Source organism: Myotis brandtii, unplaced genomic scaffold (assembly GCF_000412655.1).
Source record: "Myotis brandtii unplaced genomic scaffold, ASM41265v1 scaffold1040, whole genome shotgun sequence".
Lineage (NCBI taxonomy): Eukaryota > Metazoa > Chordata > Mammalia > Chiroptera > Vespertilionidae > Myotis > Myotis brandtii.
This window is the reverse complement of record NW_005353498.1, coordinates 386357-407416: the sequence shown is the minus strand read 5'-3', so window position 1 is coordinate 407416 and position 21060 is coordinate 386357. Positions and strand designations below refer to the sequence as shown.

General features: G+C 49.7%; 2 protein-coding genes across 5 annotated transcripts in view; one reads left to right on the top strand and one right to left on the bottom strand.

The window, feature by feature from the left end:
• The window catches only part of CHERP (calcium homeostasis endoplasmic reticulum protein), a 19057-nt gene extending 15850 nt beyond the window's left edge, over positions 1-3207 (top strand). For 2 of the 3 annotated variants that reach the window (XM_005856682.2, XM_005856683.2), the window contains exons 13-17: positions 109-195; positions 634-783; positions 877-993; positions 1429-1523; positions 1782-3207. In XM_005856682.2, coding sequence (XP_005856744.1) covers positions 109-195; positions 634-783; positions 877-993; positions 1429-1523; positions 1782-1975 — 643 coding nt within the window. In that variant the 3' untranslated portion in view covers positions 1976-3207. The remainder of the gene's footprint in view (positions 1-108; positions 196-633; positions 784-876; positions 994-1428; positions 1524-1781) is intronic. The other variant, XM_014538219.1, reaches the window with a different exon arrangement.
• Positions 968-21060, bottom strand: LOC102253921 (chromosome unknown open reading frame, human C19orf44). Of its 2 annotated transcripts, none has more exons than XM_005856686.2 (9): positions 20996-21060; positions 15842-16607; positions 13396-13693; positions 9688-9761; positions 8579-8996; positions 7417-7512; positions 5389-5555; positions 3669-3750; positions 968-1055 (listed from the first exon to the last, which is right to left on the bottom strand). In XM_005856686.2, the coding sequence occupies exons 2-8, from the start codon at positions 16604-16606 to the stop codon at positions 3679-3681; spliced, it is 1890 nt and encodes a 629-aa protein (XP_005856748.1). In that variant the 5' UTR covers position 16607; positions 20996-21060; the 3' UTR covers positions 968-1055; positions 3669-3678. The 2 variants fall into 2 exon arrangements, with proteins under 2 accessions (XP_005856748.1, XP_005856746.1); XM_005856684.1 differs by lacking the exon at positions 968-1055 and adding an exon at positions 1189-1272.

Here is a 21060-nt window from a genome sequence, read left to right as displayed (position 1 = left end):
TGGGGCTTGTGGGTAGGAGGTAGCCGCCTCCCTCCTGAGGAGATTTCCCAGTGCCCTTCGGGAAGGAGGCTGGCGTGGTCACGTGTGGTCACATTGCCCGTCTTACAGCGAAGGCTGGGAGCAGAATGGCCTCTACGAGTTCTTCCGAGCAAAAATGCGGGCCCGACGGCGGAAAGGCCAGGAAAAGAGGAACAGGTAAGGGCGTCCCTGCTGACTTGTATGGAGTCATCATGCCTCCCTGGCTAGTCTTGTCATGAATTGGCTTAGAGTGAACCAGACACACTGTTCTGTCACACCCTGACATGTTGGATCATGCCCCCAACACCTAATGTCATAAAACATACGATATCACCCCCAATCATAGACAAAGTCAGGTCTAGCCTCTGTCTGGCTCTTGGGTCTAGCCCCTATGTTAAAGGTGCTAGGAGCCCTTCCCATAAGCCTGAGTTAAAACACCAGCACAAGAGAAGTTGGCTTTGGTCTGTATTCACCGAGCTGTTTAGGAAAGTGACACCGTGGTGTGAATGGCATGTCCGTACCCCTGGGGTCATTTGAAATCGGGTGGGGGTGGCAGGCTCAGCCTGTGTGGGAGCTGAGAGGTGCCAGCTCCAGCTCACCAGCCTCTCCCTGCAGCGGACCCTCACGGTCTCGGAGCAGATCCAAAAGCCGAGGGCGCTCCTCCTCTCGCTCCAACTCGAGGTCTTCCAAGTCGTCTGGCTCATACTCCAGGTCACGGTCACGCTCCTGCTCCCGTTCCCGCTCCTACTCCCGTTCCCACTCCAGGTAGGCAGGTACCACCTCTCGGGGACTGAGCCTGAGGCTTCAAGGCTGCCCAACTGACCCGCTGGGCTCTCCCCCACAACTTTGCTCCAACAGGAGCCGTAGCCGATCCCGCTCCTCAAGAAGCCGCTCGAGGTCCCGCTCCCGCTCCAGGTCCAAGTCATACTCCCCAGGCAGGAGACGTCGGTCACGGTCCAGGAGCCCCACTCCGCCGTAAGATTTGTGTCTTAACTGTCCAGTGCCCTGCTGGTAGCGCTGGAACCTCTGAGGCTTTGCTGTGAATGTTGAAATGTCATTTAGAAGACATGCTCCTGGTGGTCCCTGCTGGCACAGGGCCTCAGGGACACGCAAGCATTAACGAAGTGACAGTGGCACTTCCTTATCTCACATGGTGGTGGCTGGGCTCTGTTTCTAACCATTTTAGGGGCTTGGTGTGACCCTTGCTGCAGTGTGAAGCGGGGCAATCACCTTAGACAGTTCCCGTTATCAGGCTTGTGAAGAGGATGAAGAATAATAGAGACACAAGTGTGTGTGTGTCCATCCTGCACTGTGACTGTTCTCATATGCCACACCCTGTAATATTCTAAGTTTTCATTCCAATAAATATACCTGCTCATTTTTAAAAGATGTAACCTGTCTTAATTTTAGTTCCTCAGCTGGTCTAGGTTCTAATTCAGCACCTCCTATACCTGACTCCAGGCTTGGGGAAGAGAACAAAGGACATCAGATGCTGGTGAAAATGGGTAAGGTCCAGGGAAGAACAACTTGTTCTGGGATTTTGAGGTTGGGGATGATGGCGTCAGAGGAAGTCCCAGCTCACCACCCTGTCTTTGAAAGAGGGTGAGCCTGCTGGGCATTCTTTACCAGCTGTGTGCTTATAAACAGCATTTATGCATGTTACTCACCTCCCCAAATGCATTCCTACTTAACTTTGTGTCAGGATAAAGGCACCAGATTGCAGTTTTTGAGGTCGTAACCACTCACCCCTCTTTCTTCCTCAGGCTGGAGTGGATCTGGTGGCCTCGGCGTGAAAGAGCAAGGGATCCAGGACCCCATCAAGGGGGGGGACGTGCGGGATAAGTGGGACCAGTACAAGGGTGTGGGTGTGGCCCTGGACGACCCCTACGAGAACTACCGCAGGAACAAGAGCTACTCCTTCATCGCCCGCATGAAGGCCAGGGACGAGTGCAAGTAGGTGTGCTGAGGAGCTATGCCATCCGCCGGCAGCTTGGCAAGTGGGACCTTCCTGGCTTATTGGATGTGGAAGATGGTAGGGACCTCGGTTCTCACAGCCTCCATTTTTGGGGAGCTACAGAAGAGGACAGCCATAGCATACCTAGTGACCAGTGCCATGCTCTACTGCGGGAGGCACAGGCCCCACCGGCAAACCAGCTTTCACATAGAAGAAAGATTCACATGAGGACACCCTGCACTCATTCCCTGGACAGTGAAGCGAGAAACATGAGCCTCACCCCCTGGACAAGAATCCTTGACACCTGTAGGAATGGATTTTTCGTCTCTTCCCAGTCAGATGCGAGTCTCCGCTTAAATCAGCAAGCATGTGTGGAGGAGGCCTTGGGCGCGCACACCAGGTGCCGGACTAGGGTGCAGCGGGCCAGCTCTACAACCTGCACCTCCCACTTACGTCGTGACAAAGCTCAGGCCAGACGCTAGTACTGCTCACTCTTTAACAAAGGAAAAACAAAACCTTGATTTGCAACATTAAACAGGGTTTTCATTTTTACTCCAAATGGTTTAGTTTTTAAAAACATGTTGATCAAAGATGATCCCCAGTGCGATAATTTGAAACTTGATTCCTCCAAGACATACTGGCTCTTAGTTATTTTAGTTAAGTTGAATTTTTTTTTAAACGTTAGCCATTTGCTGTTATTTCCAGAAAGAAAAGGACCTAAGGAGATGGATCTGAGACATCTTCAGGTCACAGAATGGTCCCCGGGGAGGATCTGTGCCCTTAATGTCTACTTGTGTTTTTCACTTAAAAGAACCCCGACACCAGCACTTGCGTGCAATAGTCCATTCAGACCCAGTGTGGGGAGGAGCCACAGGCCATGCCTCCTGCTCTGTCACTTCCTTTTCCCACCCACCCCCTGCAACCACAAGGAGGTGAGGCCTGGAGGGAGCCACGGGGGCCACACTGGGATCAGCTGCACTTAGTATCTTCAGGCAGCGGGGTGTGGTGCCGTTTATTTGTACAGAAACATTTTCAAAAAATTCTTTTCGATAACATGCAAAATCCTCCAACTTTTCAACCTGATGTGATAAAATATTTGATTTTGTTCTAGGTTTCCTGTAGCTGTGAATTGTTTAAATGTGTCTAATTCAGGATATAAAGCATAAACACGTGCTGTTAACAATTTCTTGTGGGTTTTACTGTTTTGCCTTCAAATAAAGACTTTTTCATAAAGACCTTTTTCTCGGTGTGTGGAGCTCAGAAGTGTGCTCAGGCTCAGACGGGAGGAGGGGTGTCTGAGTGTGGACTGAGTTGTAGGCTCAGGTCAAAAGCTCTGCCTGGTGTCTCACACCAAGGTCCCCGGGATGGACCCCTGGCCCTGTGTCCTCGTTAGTAAATGGGACTCTCATGCCCATTGACCTCAGCTCACTGGGAGGCCAGAGCCGGGACAGGTGGAGCCGTTCCCCGGGGCTCCAGACAGGCTGGCAGCCTCTGTGGCCATGAGGGGTAACGTCACCGGGTTCCATTTCCACTGGTCTATGGTCCATTTCCACTGGTCTTGGGTGCTGGGAGGGGAAAGCACTCAGGTGCGTCCTAGGTGCCACCTGCCCCCTCCCACATTAAATATCCCCTGGACGCTAATGTGTTACGGCTGGAATACTAGACCAGCTTGTTGGAACCACAAGCCAAGCCTTACCTGGTGGTGCTCACAGCTCCTTCTTCACCTCCCTCAGAGCGTCCTCCATGGTCAGTGGGGCGGGTCTGTGGTGCCTGATGTACTGTGGAGCAGAGGACAGACAGGGACATGTCACCACCACGCCTCAGCCTACCGGGGCTTTGGGTGCTGAAGACAGTGCCCGTCCCCAGCAGTTCCTGGTCACGCTGACAAAAAATGACAGATGCCATGTGATAACGCTGTGGGAACCAAGGAGAGATGAGCCCTGGCTGACTGAGTCTGAAAGGACGAGTGACTGCTGTCAGGAAGGAAGGAGGGCTGGGTGCCCTTCTCAGGACACGGGCCCAGAGCGGGCAGCGAGGAGCCATGGTAGGCTGTGGACAGCAACGTGGTCAGATCACCACCTACGTCCAGTCAACTGATGGACGTCCAACAGAGGAGCAAAAGGGATCCCACAGGGTGCAACCAGCAAAGTCCGGAATGTGGGAGGCTGTCAGACAAACAACCTGTCTTCTCTAACAAAAGAGATGGGGGGGGGGGTAGAGCAGTGGTTCTTAAAGTGGGTCCCCAGTGGGCCACCGTGCTGCCAACCACCTGGGTAGTCACAGACTTTGGGTGCTACACTGCTCAAGGCTGAGAATCACTTTTCCAGATGAGGAGGCTAAATAGACAGAAGGCATCCTGATGCATGGACTGTGTCTGGATCCTGATGAAAAAAACAGCAACGGCCGGGCCAGCATGGCTCAGTGGTTGAGCATCAACCTATGAACCAGGTCATGGTTCGATTTGGGTCAGGGCACGGCCTGGGTTGTGGGCTCGATCCCCAGTGTGGGGTGTGCGGGAGGCAACCGAGCAGTGATTCTCATCATTAATGTTTCTGACTCTGTCTCCCTCTCTCTTCCTCTCTGAAATCAATATACTTTTTTTTTTTAAAAAAAAGAAAAAAATAGGAACATGTTCAACTTTTATGAGATAAGTGGAAATCTGAACCCTGGATTTCAAACAATATAAAGTTAATTGGGTGTTGGTATGATAATGGTACTGTGACTATTTTTTAAAAAGTCCTTATTTTTTAGAAATACATACTGAAATATCGGTAGATAAAATTATTTTTAAAATCATACAGATCATATAATATGCCATTCCTATAAAGAAGTATACATGTAATATATAATATACCTAGTACATTGTAATGTATTTTATATATTGTGTATTATAACGTGACATATTACACATCAAATAGTTCATATTTTACATAAGAAAAGTGTACAGAATATATCAAGCTTGTACTAATTATCTCTGAAATTACAGAGGACTATATAAGTTACATCTCTCTGTAACTTTTTATAAAATAATAGACTTTGTGTGGTCAGACAAAAATTAAATGTTTGGAGGGGAAAAGAGGTGAGTGTGTCATCCCTTGAGCTTCAGCCCATGGGACTGAGAAGAGCCATCACGCTGGGTGGTTCAGGAGAAGAGTCTGGAGGGACAGCACCCCTCACCAAGGAGGCCACCGTTGGTCAGAGGTCACTCAGAGCGGGGCAGCTTTGGTGCATGCCAGGCTGGCCGTCAGCGCCTCGGCCCCACACCGGCTCTTGTCGTGGACAAGGAGAGAGCAGGTTCCTTCCCATAGGACAGAAGGTGGCTGGGCCCAAGGACCCCTGCTGCCCTGGGCTGAGTGCTGTCCCCCTGGTCGGAGCCCCGCCTGCCCTCCCTCTCCCATGGGGGGCAGCTGTGTCACCTCTTTGGTTTCCTCCAGGGTGTGGTAGTGGAATGCGTCTTGGTCCAGGGACTGCAGGAGGGACCCATGCAGGTGCCGGCTGGTCTCCATGAACTGCTGCGTCAGGCTCAGCTGCTGCTTAAGCATGTCATTGAGGGCGAACACGGCCGGGCTGTAAGCTGTCAGGGCTGCCCCCAGCACCGAGTTACTGAGCGGCCCCTGGGCCCGTCCCCCCATCCCCACCCCAGTCCCCTCATCCTGTCAACATCAGCTGCTTTGGGCCCAGGTGTTCTGCATGCCCCACTCCTTCTGCTATGTCTCCATACTTTCCAGAAGCAATGCCACCTTGGGAAGTAGTGAAGGCCTTGCCTTTTGTCTGTCTCTAATAAATGAACTGCCTTCTCCTGATGTGTGTGAACCTCAGAGCTGCATGTCAAGAATGCTCACCTCTTGGGCAGATTCGGAAGTCTTCACCTCCACATCCAACACACAGAAAGGTTAGTAAACTGACACCCAAAATGTGCAGTTGCACAATATAAATCTATTTACACTACCCACTATCCACTTAAATATGAGGAAGGGGCCCTAACCGGTTTGGCTCAGTGGATAGAGCGCTGGCCTGCAGACTGAAGGGTCCCGGGTTCGATTCTGATCAAGGGCATGTACCTTGGTTGCGGGCACATCCCCAGTAGGGGGTGTGCAGGAGGCAGCCTAAGGCAGCCGATCGATGTTTCTCTCTCATCGATGTTTCTAACTCTCTATCCCTCTCCCTTCCTCTCTGTAAAAAATCATTAAAATATATATTTTTTAAAAAATATGAGGAAGGGGGTAAATTTGACTTATGCATTTTTAAACACGTAATTAAAACAAAATTTTTAATAAACAATTAGAATTAAAACTGCAAGTGTTAAAAACGATCATTATTCAAATATATAGTAACACTAGAGGCCCAGTGCATGGATTCGTGCACTGGTGGGGGGGCGTGGCCTGCGGGGATCGACCCGCTGTGGGAGCGCTGCTCATCCATCCCCGTCAGCCAAGCATTGAGCATCTGCCCCCTGGTGGTCAGTGCGTGTCATAGTGACTGGTCAACCGGTTGTTCTGGTTGTTCCGCCATTTGGTTGCTGGGCTTTTATATATATATAGATGGAAAAATCTTCAAGGTTAATATTAAGTTTTTAAAAATCTCTTTTTAAACATATAAACATTTCTTTTGTAACAATTACTATATTTTAATATCTTCATATTTTTAAAATATTAAGAAAACTAAAATGGGGGGAAAATAACAAGTACTAGTGTAACCTTGCTGGTGTCACATGAGCTATCAGTGGCCCCATGGGCTCCCTAAGAAAAAGGCTTTTGGAGGACTGTTGCGTGCCTTCCTCCCACCCCAGGCTGGATTGGGTCTCCCTAGGCTCCGTGACTCCCCCAGACTCAGCAAGGAGGCCAGTCACAGTACTGGCTGAGTGTCTTCAGAGGAAAAACAAATAATGGATTCTGGATTAAAAGGCTCAAAGGGGAATATACAAAATAAAAATAGCCTGGTGAATGGAGAGGCTTAGAGGTGTGTTACTTATAACCTTCCTCTTTTGTCTGACATTCGTATCCTTTGGCGAGACAGATGGAGGGTTCTTGATCACTCAGTCTATCACAGCGGTTCTCAACCTGTGGGTTGCGACCCCTTTGGGGGTCGAACGACCCTTTCACAGGGGTCGCCTAAGACCATCGGAAAACACATATATAATTACATATTGGTTTTGTGATTAATCACTATGCTTTAATTATGTTCAATTTGTAACAAGGAAATTAGGGGGTCACCACAACATGAGGAACTGTATTAAAGGGTCGTGGCATTAGGAAGGTTGAGAACCACTGGTCTATCGTCTGGGATTCTAGGAACTGTAGCAGCTGCCTATGGCTATGACAATCCCCACCAACCGATTCCTCACACCCAGCACTAAAGGGGGTGCCGCACTTCCAACGGTGGGGGTGATTTGCAGATGAAATGCATCCACTTCACCACAAGGACCCCCCGAGCTGGGCTGTTACCTTCTATTGCATCTGCGCTGACAACATGACTGGCGATGGGTGTAGGGTCCACATAGGCACCTCCCAGGGCTGGCCCGATGGTCGCCATACCAGCCTCTGTCCCGAGGAAAAAGGGGGAGGGGTAAGTGGCCGGATTTGGAGCAATGGCTGCAGTAAGGCTAAGGCCCCCAATCTAAATGAACCGGTCCAGGAGAATTATACCCACTTGCTCAGTCCAGGAACCAGCTCGGTCTATGCTGTGGATGTTGTCTAGACAAGGGAGCAAGACAATGCTTAAAGGAAAGGGAACTTTTGCCCTGGCCAGCATTGCTCATTGGTTAGAGTGTTGGTGCACATACTGAAGGGTCTGAGGTTCAATTCCTGGTCAAGGGCACGTACCAGGGTTGTGGGTTTGATCCCTGGCCCGTCAGGAGGCAACCAATCTATGTTTCTTTTGCTCCCTCCCTCCATCCCTCTCCTTCTCTTCTAAAATCAATGGGAAAATATCCTTGGGCGAGGATTAACCAAAAAAAAAAAGGGAACTTTCTTTCCAGAAGGGCCAAGGCTGACACTGGGGACAAGAGAAATGTCTGGAAAGTCATACTGGGCGTGATGAGAAGGGCTCCCTGCACCACAGGAGAGAATCCACCCAAACACACCAACTTGAGACCACCAGCTAGTGCAGCCCTGGGAGACCTGCACCGGCCCCAGGAGCTGCTTGAAGACAGTTTCTGTCGCAATGCTGCTCCCCCAGGCTCACCCTGGGCACCACTGACATTTGGGCCACATCACTCTTTGGTGGGGGTGTCCTGGGCACTGCGGGGCATTAGCAGCCTTCCTGTCCTCCACCCAGCCACCACAGCCCCAAACGGCTCCAGACCTTGCCAATGTCCCCCGTGGCCAGAATCACTCCAGTTGAGAACTACCGCCTCGGTCAGTGATTCTGGAAACTCATAATGTTTGAGTGCTCGGAAGAGAAGGAAACACCTAGGGCAGCTGCCCCTCATCTGTGTAAGAGGAAAGCAGGGCACCGAGCACCCCCAGCTAGTTACCCACAATAGCCAGACTCCAGACACTGGAGCTCCTTGTCATGCCTCCAGGGTGCCCACTGCACAGCCTGAGTGCCCGTCACTGCCACCGTGGCCTGCGCCGCCATCCTCGGCCACTCCGGCCTCACACTTACGCTTTGTCCACTGGTAGGTGAAGGCGGGGTCAAGGGTCTGCACAGCCTGCTCCTTCACCGTGACTCTTGTCACATCCTGGGCCCACTTTTTCCGAGAGGCACCTGTTGGTGGGGGGTGGTCTATCTGTAGGCTTGCAGAGAGTTCAGACAAAGTGGCCAACGTCCTGTCCAGAGACTCCTCAGAATGGGTCGTTGGCTCTGATGCTGTCCGACTTGGAGATTTCTCGAAATCTTCCGAATAAGCCCAGCTCACCGTGCTGGCCATAGGCTCCCCAGACATCGGCCGCCGGCTAGCAGCACGCTGGGGCGCAGCAGAGGAGGCCGAGGGCTCGCTCAGGTGCTCCGAGACCTCGCTTCCTGTCGGGGGGTCCCTGGACCCGGGGCTTTTGCTGGATGCCTTTTCCCTCCGACCTCCTTCCTAAAACAAAGGACAGCAGAGATAACTGGAAAGTGTCTTCGAGTGATGAACATGCTCCAGATACCACTGCCTTCGACGGGGTGCGGTGCCCCTGGGGGCCCACCAGGCGAGGGCCCACGTTGTCCTGCATGAGCTGTGTACGGGGGAGTCACTGAGTGGGATTCCTGATTTGCTCCAGCACGGGCTGCTGCACGTAACACCGATGGTTTCAGGAGGGAGCACATGAGTGAAATCTGTTGAGGTGTCACTATTGTGTATTATTAGATGCCTTGGATATTGAGGTGGTCACTAATACGGCAAGAATCACAATGGGGCAGTGGAACAAGTCGGGCAGGTGTCGCTATGGGGTGGACTCCATGGGGCTGTAATTGTCCACGGTATTAAGTAGCTTCATCCTGTTATCACCTAAGTCAGGGTCTCCCCTGAGAGCCAGACGTTCTTTGCAGTGGGGCCGTCCTGTGCCGGGCAGGGCACTGAGCAGCACCCAGCCCAGCAGCCACCCACTCAACGCCAGCACCCCCCCCCCCCCCCCCCCCGCAGTCATGACAACCAAAACATGTCTCTAGACATCACCACGTGTCCCCTGGGGGCACAATCACCCCGTTAAGAACTGCTGACCTAAAGGAAGTGTAACAGTTGCAAACCTTCCTGAGTCATGACTTACAATGAAAAATTAGACAGTTGTACTTACTTTCTGTTCCAAGTCCGATTGCGTGTTGACAGCTGGAGCCAGATCATCAAGGGATAAAACATTTATCCTAAAATCTGTAATTAAAAACGTAACATGATAATATTTACTCATTGATTTGCTCCATAAATGTTTGCCATCGTGTTGTAGGCACCGGGCTAAGCGCTAGGGATAGGAAGATGGGAAGACATGCCCTCCCTGTGCTCAGTAAGCTAGTCCAGGGGGTCTGCACACTTTTTCTCTAAAGAGTTAGACAGCAGCCTGGCTGGTGTGGCTCAGTGGTTGAGCAGCAATCCATGAACCCAGAGGTCATGGTTCAATTCCCAGTCAGGGCCCATGCCCAGGTTGTGGGCTCAATCCCCAGTGTGGGGCATGCAGGAGGCAACCGATCAATGATTCTCTCTCCTTATTGATGTTTCTATCTCTCTCTCCCGCTCCCTTCCTCTCTGAAATCAATAAAAAGATATTTTTAAAAAAGAGTTAGAAAACAAATATTTTTGTCTTTGAAAGCTAGACAGTTTCTGTCCCAACTACTCAGCTGTCCTTAATGTGTGAAAGCCACCACAGTCAAGGTGTAAACAAACGTGTGTGGCTGTGTCGTGTTCTGATAAACATTTATAAAACAAACCCTGGGCCTCCTGGGTCCTGGTTAGATGGATGAGCAGATGATCATGATGCAATGAAGATGCATGGGGGCCAGTGTGCTTCAAGTATGCGGGGTGGGAGGGCCACCCAGCCTCTGGGGGAGATGGGAAGAAGGCTGCAGGGCCTAGTGGAGTGGCCCCTCAGGCAGATGTGAGGCTGGGCCTGATGCATCCTAGGTTCTCATTAAAGAAGTTAAGGACATGGGAGCTGGCACCGAATGAGCATTCTGGCACTCCAGCTGGCCGACTGCCAAGGCCGGACGGTGTGAGTGCTAAGGTATTAGCAGGAACAGATGGGAGCAGGGCCCTCTGGGCAGGAGGCAAGAGCTAGCGGTGGGCGAGAGGAGCACAAGCTCCTATTCTCTCTGGAAAGGCCAGCTGAGGGGCTGCGCCCAATGGCCTCCCCACCTACCCACCGAAAGACCAGATCCAATCCAGCCTGACATTCCAGCCCGAGGACTCGCCCCTCCTCCTCTCACACTAACCGTCATCTCAATTCCCATGGCAGATAGGTCCAAACATGCAGTCACAGACAACACCTCTGAGCTGGGCCCTCCCAGCTGGCCCAGGGCAACGGCCCAGGGAGATCATGGCCTTGAGCACGTGGAACAGTGCTGGCACTGGCTGAGAAGTAACATCACTGTCACATCAGCCAATCTTTAAATTCACGTGTGAAGCAGGGCCAGCGGAGGCACTCCACATGCACTGTCTCATGGACTAGGCTCTGTCCCACTTTACAAATGAGGAAACTGAGGCACAGAAAGGCCAAGCCTGCACCACCAATAACCAGTGGAGTTAGGAGGTCCCCCAGGTATGTCAGACCCCAAACTCGGACTCGTACTCACCACTCATTCCCAGCTGCCTCCCTCCCTGGAGGCTGCAACTGGATGAGGGTGGGCGGGGTCTGGCCACCAGGACAGACCCCTCCAGGCAGCAGTGGGGCCAGAATGGTGGGAATACCCACCTACCAGCCCCTCAGGCCCAAGGATCCTGCCAGAATAGGCCAGGCGTCCAGTGGCATTTGGCAGCCCCTGAGGGGCTCAAAGGGGTGTTCTCATATCCACAGCCTAAACCGGTCCCCTGCGTTCTCTGGCCCTAACCGAACCTGGGCGGCGGGAGGGGTGGGCTTCAGTTGGCAGTGTTTCTTCCTCCCCTCACCCCCGGGTGGCACCTTGGCACACTGAGCACTTCAAGCTGAAAGAACCTGAGAGTTGGCAGGTGCTGCAAGGGCCCTGCCCTTCTCCGGGCAGCAGGTCGTGAGAGGGGCCGTCCCTCTACCCAGAGGAAGGGAGCACCCCCGTGGCCAAGACAGAGGGGCCCTGGGGAATCCCAAAGAGCAGGCTTGGCTCAGTTTACGGCCTTCGCTCCTTTCCTCTTGTCCGGTCACATTTTCCAGGCCTTTCCACTCCTCTCCGAACCCAGCACACACAGGCGGGGCTAACAGTCCCTCGGGTCTTCATTTCCTTACGGGGCTCCCATGTCATGTACAACTTACACTAAATATTTATTTACTATGTCATGCCCTCCTCCTGTTCAACTGTCTTTTTGTTTTGTTTTGTTAATCCTCACCTGAGGATATTTTCCCATTGAGAGTGGAAGGGAGAGGGAGAGATGGAGAGAGAGAAACATCGATGTGAGAGAGACACATAGACTGACTGTCTCCCACACATGCCCCAACCAGGGCCAGGCATCGAGCCTGCAAATCAAGGTACACGCCCTGAGCAGAATCAAACCCGGGACCCTTCAGTCTGCGGGCCAACGCTCTACCCACTGAGCCAAACCGGCTAGGGCTCACCTGTCTTTTGTTACAGAGCCGCAGTGGAGAACCTAGAAGGGGCAAAGGAAACAATCTATTTTTCCTCCCCTTCAACGGAGTCACGAGTTAGTCAGTCACCTGGCACCCGGGGGCAGGCTGGCCTCTGCTGGTCGTCCTGCAGGAACACAGCAGGCACCACAGACAGTTCTTTAGTTTAGATCTGAGGATCAAGCTCCCCAGAAGGAAGAAACCCACGCTGGCAGCACATCTCTTTGCTTTCTCCTCTTTCTTAAAGACACACAATTTTAAAATAAAAGTGTTAAATAATGTGGAAATGTCTTTGACTAGAGATGTTTTTCTTTTCCAAATTTAAAAAGGAAAGGAGGTAAATTTCTTTCACAAAAAGGAGCACTGAGTTGCCTCTCTTTTGCACATGGCTCTAGAACAGTGGTTCTCAACCTTCTGGCCCTTTAAATACAGTTCCTCATGTTGTGACCCAACCATAAAATTATATTCGTTGCTACTTCATAACTATAATGTTGCTACTGTTATGAATCGTAATGTAAATATCTGATATGCCGGATGGTCTTAGGCGACCCCTGTGAAAGGGTCATTCGACCGCCAAAGGGGTCGGGACCCACAGGTTGAGAACCGCCGCTCTAGAAGGATTTCTAGGAGGATTTGGGCTATTGCTCTATAATTGGTCAGGTTTCTGGATGACGAGATTAAAGACAGAACAGCCCTGGCTGGTGTGGGTCAGTTGGCTGAGTGTCGTTCCATGCACCAAAAGGTCACACTATTCCTGGTCAGGGCACATTCCCACATCCCAGTCGGGGTGCGAACGGGAGGCAGCCGACTGATGTTTCTCTCTCACACTGATGTTTCTCCCTCTCCTTTCCCCTCTCTCTAAAAACAGACTTAAAAAATAAAAAGAGGCCTGACCAGTTTGGCTCAGTGGATAGAGCGTCAGCCTGTGGACTCAGGGGTCCCGGGTTCGATTCCGGTCAAGGGCATGTACCTTGGTTGCGGGCACATCCCCAGTGGAGGGTGTGCAGGAGGCAGCTGATCGATGTTTATCTCTCATCGATGTTTCTAACTCTCTATCCCTCTCCCTTCCTCTCTGTAAAAAATCAATAAAATATATATATATAAAAAAGACAGAACAAAAATCTGACTTGGCCCCTCAGGGAAGGTCAGGGGGTACAGGGGGTGACAAGGCCGACCATGCACCCCGGTGACAACAGCCTGTGACCACCATCCTGGGGGGACCCCAAGGAGGCCTTGCCCTGTCTGCCCAGGGCTGCGAGTTACCATTCAGGCTGTCGTCAGAGGCTTCCGAGAGCGACTCCTCCGCAGGCCCGGCCCCACCCCTCACGGGAGAGGGTGAGAGCCTGCCACGTGCCTCCCTGGAGGGCTCCGGCTTTGACGCCGCGCCGGATGCTGCGTCCCCGGGAACGTGAGCCTGTGGGGAGTGAGCTCTTGAGCGCACACTGCGAAGAGTCCCGCCTGCTAATTGGAAAGCTGGCAGATGTGCTGTCCCAGGTGGCTCTGCGCTGGAAAGGTCCTCACTGGATAGTGACAGGAGTTTCGGTTGAGTTGGGATCTGATCCTATTTTGGCAGAAATAAGAGAAACAAAATTACCAAACGCGTGGTAAGTAAGTCCTTATCATTTGACAACGTGGCTAGTAGGGTGCATGGGACCAAGGCTTCCTAGACCAGATATTCATCCCTCAGTGGCCCTCTCTCTCTCCCCTCATCTCTGGAAGTCAAGGTACAACATTTAGACAAGATAATGTTAGAATTAAAAATACTCCCCAAATAATCAGAAATATCACTTCGCCTTCAAATACATACTGTTAATTACACATTTCTAAATGAAGGCCCCTAAGTACATGATCTATGATAGCTGGGACCTTCAACAGAACCAAAATGAATATGCAGAGGGTTTCCCCATAAAACACAGCCTTCCCAATACTTAGTATTCACTACGGCCGTGGTCGGCAAAACACGGCTCGTGAGCCACATGAGGCTCTTTGGCCCCTTGAGTGTGGCTCTTCCACAAAATACCATGTGCAGGCGCGCACGTACAGTGCGATTGAAACTTCGTGGCCCATGTGCAGAAGTCAGTATTTTGTGGAAGAGCCGGTATTTTGTGGAAGAGCCACACTCAAGGGGCCAAAGAGCCACATGTGGCTCGTGAGCCATGGTTTGTCGAGCCGCAGTTTGCCGACCACTGCACTAGGGTAGCTATAATCACAAAACAGAAAATAAGTATTGGCAAGGATGTGGAGAAACTGGAACCCTCATACACTGCTGGTGGGAGTGTAAAATGGTGCAGCCGCTGTGGAAAACAGCTTGACTGGTCATCAATAAGTTACTCATAAAATTACTGTAGGACCCACTAATTCCACTCCGAGCTATTTACCCAAAAGAACTGAAAACAGACACTCAAGATACTTGTACACAAAAGCTCATAGCAGCAGGATGCCCAAAAGGTAGACAACTCAAATGCCCACAATGAATTAATGGATAAATAAGATGTGGTCCATCCACACAATAGAATATTATTCGGCTATAAAAAGAAGTGAGCCCTAGCCGGTTTGGCTCAGTGGTAACAACATCGGCCCATGGACTGAAGGGTCATGGGTTCGATTCTGGTCAAAGGCATGTACCTGGGTTATAGATTCAGCCCCCCACCCGGGTCAGGACACATGCAGGAGGCAACCAATCAATGTGTCTCTCTCACATCGATGTTTCTCTCTGTCTCTCCCTCTCCCTTCCACTCTCTGTAAAAAACAATGGGAAAAATATCCTCAGGTGAGGGTTAACACACAAAAAAACAAAAACAAAAGGAGTGAAGCACTGACACACACTATAATGTGGATGAACCTGAAAACACCATGCTGAGTGAGAGAAGCCAGACACCAAAGGCCCTTTGTTGTGTGATTCCATTTATATGAAATGTCCAGGACAGACAAATCCATGGGGACGGAAAGCAGATCAGTGGTTGTCAGGGGCTGGGGGAGGGAGAAATGGGGAGAGATTATTTCATGGATACAGGGTCCCCTTCGGGGATGATAAGAATGTTCTGGAACTAGACAGAGGCGGTGGTTGCAAAACATTGTGAAAGTACTAAACGCCAGTGAACTGTTCATTTGAAAATGGTTAATTTTATGTGACTTTCATCTCAATTAAAAAAATGGAAATACAGCCTTCCCAGGTTAATGATTCCTGTGCGATACAAATGACAAGTAGGCATGGATTGCCTAGGGCCGTGGTCAGCAAACTCATTAGTCAACAGAGCCAAATATCAACAGTACAACGATTGAAATTTCTTTTGAGAGCCAAATTTTTTAAACTTAAACTATATAGGTAGGTACATTGTCGTTAACTTAATTAGGGTACTCCTAAGGCTTAGGAAGAGCCACACTCAAGTGGCCAAAGAGCCGCATGTGGCTCGCGAGCCGCAGTTTGCCGACCACTGGCCTATGGCATTATCACTGCTGATGTTCAGTCCGTCAGACAAAGTGCTGCCCTGTGGTGTACACAGTTACGAGTTATTGCAAAACTGCCTAACGTGTCCCAAATTCCAGCCCCTACAGAGCAGGCCCACAACAGGTAGCTGTGATGGTCTTTCCTCCTCAAACCCTGTTCTCACGTGGCTTCTGGGTGACACCTGCCATCAAGAGTCTCTGGTGCTATGACATAAAGGTACAAATGCAAAGACTGTTGAAAACAGATGCCTGCAAACCTTACCGAGAACAGTTCCATTTGTTTTTTCCCAATGACTCTGGCGCTGGTGAAGCCCTGATTCGTGCCTGGTTCTTTTCCTCTGAACGATTCCATCAAGCTTCCCAGCAACTCTTTCATTTCCTCTTCGTCACTGTCTGGCGAACCCAGGTTTCTAACGGGTGCTTTCTCTTTGGGTGCTGAAATAGTCCTCTCTTTCCCAAAACGGGCTGCAGGAGAAAGCTCTTCAACAGCTGGCTCTCTCTTCTTCAGGAACCTACTGCCCTTCCCCCGCGGCGTGTGGCTCTCGGCGAGAGGAATGTCACGGGCCTGCTTCTGGGAGGTTTTGTCTGTGTTCTGTGAAGGAACTTCAGCTGGACTCCGAGGAGGCACTTTGTCTGCTCTCCAGGGAAGGCTGTCCTTGGAGGTCTTCGAGTTGGATTCCATGTCAGACAAGTCCATCTGCACCTTCCGGTTCATGATCTTGGACTCGATCTGGGCCAGTTTCCGCAGCGCGGCGCTGGTCCTGAGCTTTGAGGCAGTGGTCGGGGGGCTCCCTGAGGACAGCCAGGGCCCACTCCCCAGCCCAGCATCCTCTTTCGGGAAGAAGTGTTGTCCACCCATAGTTTGGCTTCTTTTTAGAAATCTGCTATGACTGGGAGCTATTTTGGTAAGATTCCTACTGATTTTCAAGTTCTTTATTTTTTCCATCTTTGAATCTTCAAAGGAAATATCATTGAAATCACCAGAGATATCCCGCATGGGATGGCTGTTTTTTCTTGTTGAAGCCATTCTGAGGAGGAAAGAAAGAAAACGTATCACACATTCAAACCACCTCTTTGTAGTCTGGTCAGACAGCCTTCCCTGCAAGCCTGATGACAAGGAAAATGATCAGACACTTGGTACCATTTAAGCAATTACTGCTTTTTAAAAATATATTTTTTATTGATTTCAAAGAGGAAAGGAGAGTGAGAGAGAGAGAGAAACATCAATGATGAGAGAGAATCATTTATTGGCTGCCTCCTGCACGCCCCTCACTGGGGATCGAGCCAGCAACCCGGGCATGTGCCCTTGACCGGAATCGACCTGGGACCCTTCAGTCTGCAGGCCGATGCCCTATCCACTGAGCCAAACCAGCCAGGGCTACCTACCACTTTCATGCCAGGTCTTAAATGAGATGTTAGTTATGAAACACAAGAGCTAGCACTTCTCAGGCTGCAGCAGTGTACCCAGCACTCTGCTCAGAGCTACGTTATCTCATTTAATCCTCAAGCAACCCTGTGAGTCAATTATTGTCACCCCCTTTCGTACAGGAAGTGTAGAAAACAAAGCCCCCACAGGTTAGGTCACCGGCCAAGGTCACCTGGTGGGTGAGCACGTGAGCCAAATTCAAAGCTTTACTGCCTCCAGTTATTCCCCCTCTACGCTGAGTGACTCCCACTCTCCGCTAAACCCAAGTCAGGGCTCCTCTGTTTTTTTGTTTGTTTGTTTTCTTTAATATATTTTTATTGATTTCAGAGAAGAAGGGAGAGGGAGAGAGAAATAGAAACATCAATGTTGAGAGAATCACTGATCGGCTGCCTCCTGCACGCCCTCCTAGTGGGGATCAAGCCTGTAACCTGGGCATGTGCCCTGACCAGGAATCAAACTGTGTCCATAGGTCGATGCTCAACCACTGAGCCGTGCCAGTCGGGCAGGGCTCCTCTTTGATCCGTCCTCAACTCTCTAACAAAGAGCTGTTAAGTTACAATCTGGCCCAGCCGGTGTTGCTCAGTGGTTGAGCAAGGACCTATGAACCAGGAGATCACGGTTCAATTCCCAGTCAGAGCACATGCCCAGGTTGCGGACTCGATCCTCAGTAGGGGGCGTGCAGGAGGCAGCCGGTCAATGCGTCTCTCTCAACATTGATGTGTGTTGTTTTTTTATTTTTTTTTTATGTTTCTATTTCTTTAACATTGATGTTTTCATCCCTCTCTCCTTCTCCCTTCCTCTCTAAAATCAATAAAAAATATATATATTAAAACACACACGCGCACACACACACACACACACGCACACGCACACACGCACATGCGCACACACACACAATCTGGCCCTGGCTGGGTGGCTTTGCTGGTGGGAGCATAGTCCCATACACCAAAAACGTTTCAGGTTCGGTACCGGCCTGGGCACATACCTAAGTTGCAGGTTCGATTCCCAGTCTGGGCACGTACCAGAGGCAACTGATGGATGTTCCTCTCTCTCAATATCTCTCTCTCTCTTTCTCTCTCTAAGAGTCAATAAAACCATATTCTCTGGTGAGGATTTCAAAAATCACAGACACTGTCAGTGTATTTGAGCTCCCCAGAAAAATCTTATTTCAGTAAAAGTATGAGAACCGCTGACCTGGAAGGAGGGGAAAGCTACGGACAGACACAGCACCCTCCCCTCAACAAATGTCAGCCATATATTATGTACACAAGCTGGAGTACATTTTTCTGAGGAGAAGGACCAGAGCTTTCATCATATTCTGAAGTTCCTGTGAGCCCCAGAAGAACAGGAGCGATTGACTGCAAGATTTACAGAGTTACAGAGGTTTCCAAAGATTTTAAAGGTGTAAAATGATGAAGAAATACGGTGTGATGGGTGTGTATTTGCTGCACCCTTTAATGAGAAACTCGGCAACAGCAATGAAAATGTGAATTACAGCCCTGACTGGTTTGGCTCAGTGGATAGAGTGTCAGCCTGTGGACTGGAAGGTCCCAGGTTCGATTCCGGTCAAGGGCATGTACCTTGGTTGCAGGCACATCCCCAGTAGGAGGTGTGCAGAAGGCAGCTGATCGATGTTTCTAACTCTCTATCCCTCTCCCTTCCTCTCTGTAAAAAATCAATAAAATATATTTTAAAAAGAAAAAAAAAAGAAAATGTGAATTACACAGATCTCACGACCTGAGAATTCCATGTCTGGGAATGTACTTACAATGAACATTCTCAATGTGCAAAGAGAATTTTAGAGAATGACATGGTGGCATTGTTTGTAGCCATAAACATCCAAACCCACCCACAGAGACCTGGGAAAGTCCAGGAGACAGCATTCAGATGATAGAACGCTATACAGCCATTAAAAGGAATGAGGCGGGAAACAAAGGAACGAGGGAGATGTGTGCGGAACCGTGGGTTGTCTCCACACTGCGCTGAAACGACATCAACAAATATCTGTATGAACATTTTGTAGGTGAGGCTCAGGAGGTGACTCAGCCCAGCCCATTGTGTGAGTCGGTGGGGAGGCACCACCACCAGGCCAGGTTTTCTGGCATCTAGTTGTTCTGAAATCTTCCCTAGGTTTACAAATAACCAATGGAAAAATGGTTAAAATGGCAAATTTCATGTTATGTACATTACCACAACTAAAATAGACATATTTAAAATACACACAATTAAAAATAAATCAATAGGCAAAGGTCATGAACAGACATTTCTCCAAAGAGGATACGCAAATCGTCAACAAACCCTTGAAAAGATGTTCAACATCACTAGCCATTAGCAAAACGTAAATCAAAACCATCATAAGATTGCCCTAGCCCAGCCGTGGGCAAACTACGGCCCGCGGGCCAGATCCGACCCGTTTGAAATGAATAAAACTAAAAAAAAAAAAAGACCGTACCCTTTTATGTAATGATGTTTACTTTGAATTTATATTAGTTCACACAAACACTCCATCCATGCTTTTGTTCCGGCCCTCTGGTCCAGTTTAAGAACCCATTGTGGCCCTCGAGTCAAAAAGTTTGCCCACCCCTGCCCTAGCCGGTTTGGGTCAGTGGATAGAGTGTTGGCCCTCGGACTGAAGGGTCCTGGGTTCAATTTTGGTCAAGGGCATGTACCTCAGTTGCAAGCCCAATCTCCGGCCCCAAGGGAGCGTGCAGGAGAGAACCAATCCAAGTGCTCATCGGTGTTTCTCTTTCTCTGTCTCTCCTCCTCCCTTCCACTCTCTCTAAAATCAATGAAAAAATATCCTCTGGTGAGGATTAACAAAACAAACAAACAAACAAAAAATACTATAAGATCCCACTTCACACCCACTAGGATGGCTATAACCAGATAGATAAATAGATAGATAGATAGATAGATAGATAGATAGATAGATAATTAACAAGCATTGGTGAAGAAGCAAAGAAATTGCAACCCTCATACACTGTTGGGGAGGGGATATTGTAAAATGGTGCAGTCACCAATTTAGAATATATCTGGTAATTCCCCAAAAGGTTAACCATAGTTACCAAATGATCCAGCAATTCCACTCCATGTGGCCCAAGATAAATAAAATATATGCAAATATTCATAACAGTGATCATTCATAATAGACAAAAAGAGAAAACAACCCAAATGTCCATTAATTAGAGAATGGATGAGAACTGAGGTCCATTCAGACAGTGAAATACTATTCAGCAATAAGAAAGAACAAATATCAATACAGATAGTAGGCATACATCTCAAACACATTACAGTGAGTGAAAGTAGCTAGATGCAAAACACCAGAAAAGACAAATCTATAGACTCAGAAAGCACATCAGTAGCTGCTGGGGTTAGGAGTGGGGGCTGAGAAAGACTGCAAAGGGGAAGGGGGCATCGATCTCCTTGGAGCAGCGGTTCTCAACCTGTGGGTCACGACCCCTTTGGCGGTCGAACGACCCTTTCACAGGGGTTGCCTAAGACCATCCTGCATATCAGATATTTACATTACGATTCATAACAGTCGCAACATTACAGTTATGAAGTAGCAACGAAAATAATTTTATGGTTGGGTCACAACATGAGGAACTGTATTTAAAGGGCCAGAAGGTTGAGAACCACTGCCTTGGAGTGATGCAAAGTTCTACAGCTGGACCATGGTGATGGCTGCACCACTTGGTAAGTTTATTAAAAAATAATGGACTTGTACCCTTAAAAGGCATGCATTGTATGGTATATAAATGAATCCTCAATAAAATTGTTAAAAATAAAAAATCGAAGCACTGGAGTCTCTCCCCAGGCCTGGACCTATCCACACCGGATCACACTCCCGAACGGATCCAAACAGGGAAACTAGGGTAGGAGGCGCAGCTGGGGGGCTGCCCTCCCGCCACCCTCCAGCCCCAGCCCCAGCCCCAGAGCGCGCCTCGTTTCTCTCTTCAGAGCCCCTGCCGCCCAGCCTGCCCAGCCAACCTCCGCCCTCGATGTTCATCCACGGAGTCCAACGCCGCTCTCCGCCTGGCACTCAAACTTGAGAG

What these genes read in the sequence shown, in the direction of transcription:
- LOC102253921 (XM_005856686.2), bottom strand. Translation starts at nt 16,606, where the DNA reads ATGGCTTCAACAAGAAAAAACAGCCATCCCATGCGGGATATCTCTGGT. An exon ending in CAGCGCAGATGCAATAGAAG is followed by an intron (nt 5,556 to 7,416) that starts GTAACAGCCCAG and finishes TGCTGGGGGCAG; the next exon opens with CCCTGACAGCTTACAGCCCG. An exon ending in CCCTGGAGGAAACCAAAGAG is followed by an intron (nt 3,751 to 5,388) that starts GTGACACAGCTG and finishes TCTGCTCCACAG; the next exon opens with TACATCAGGCACCACAGACC.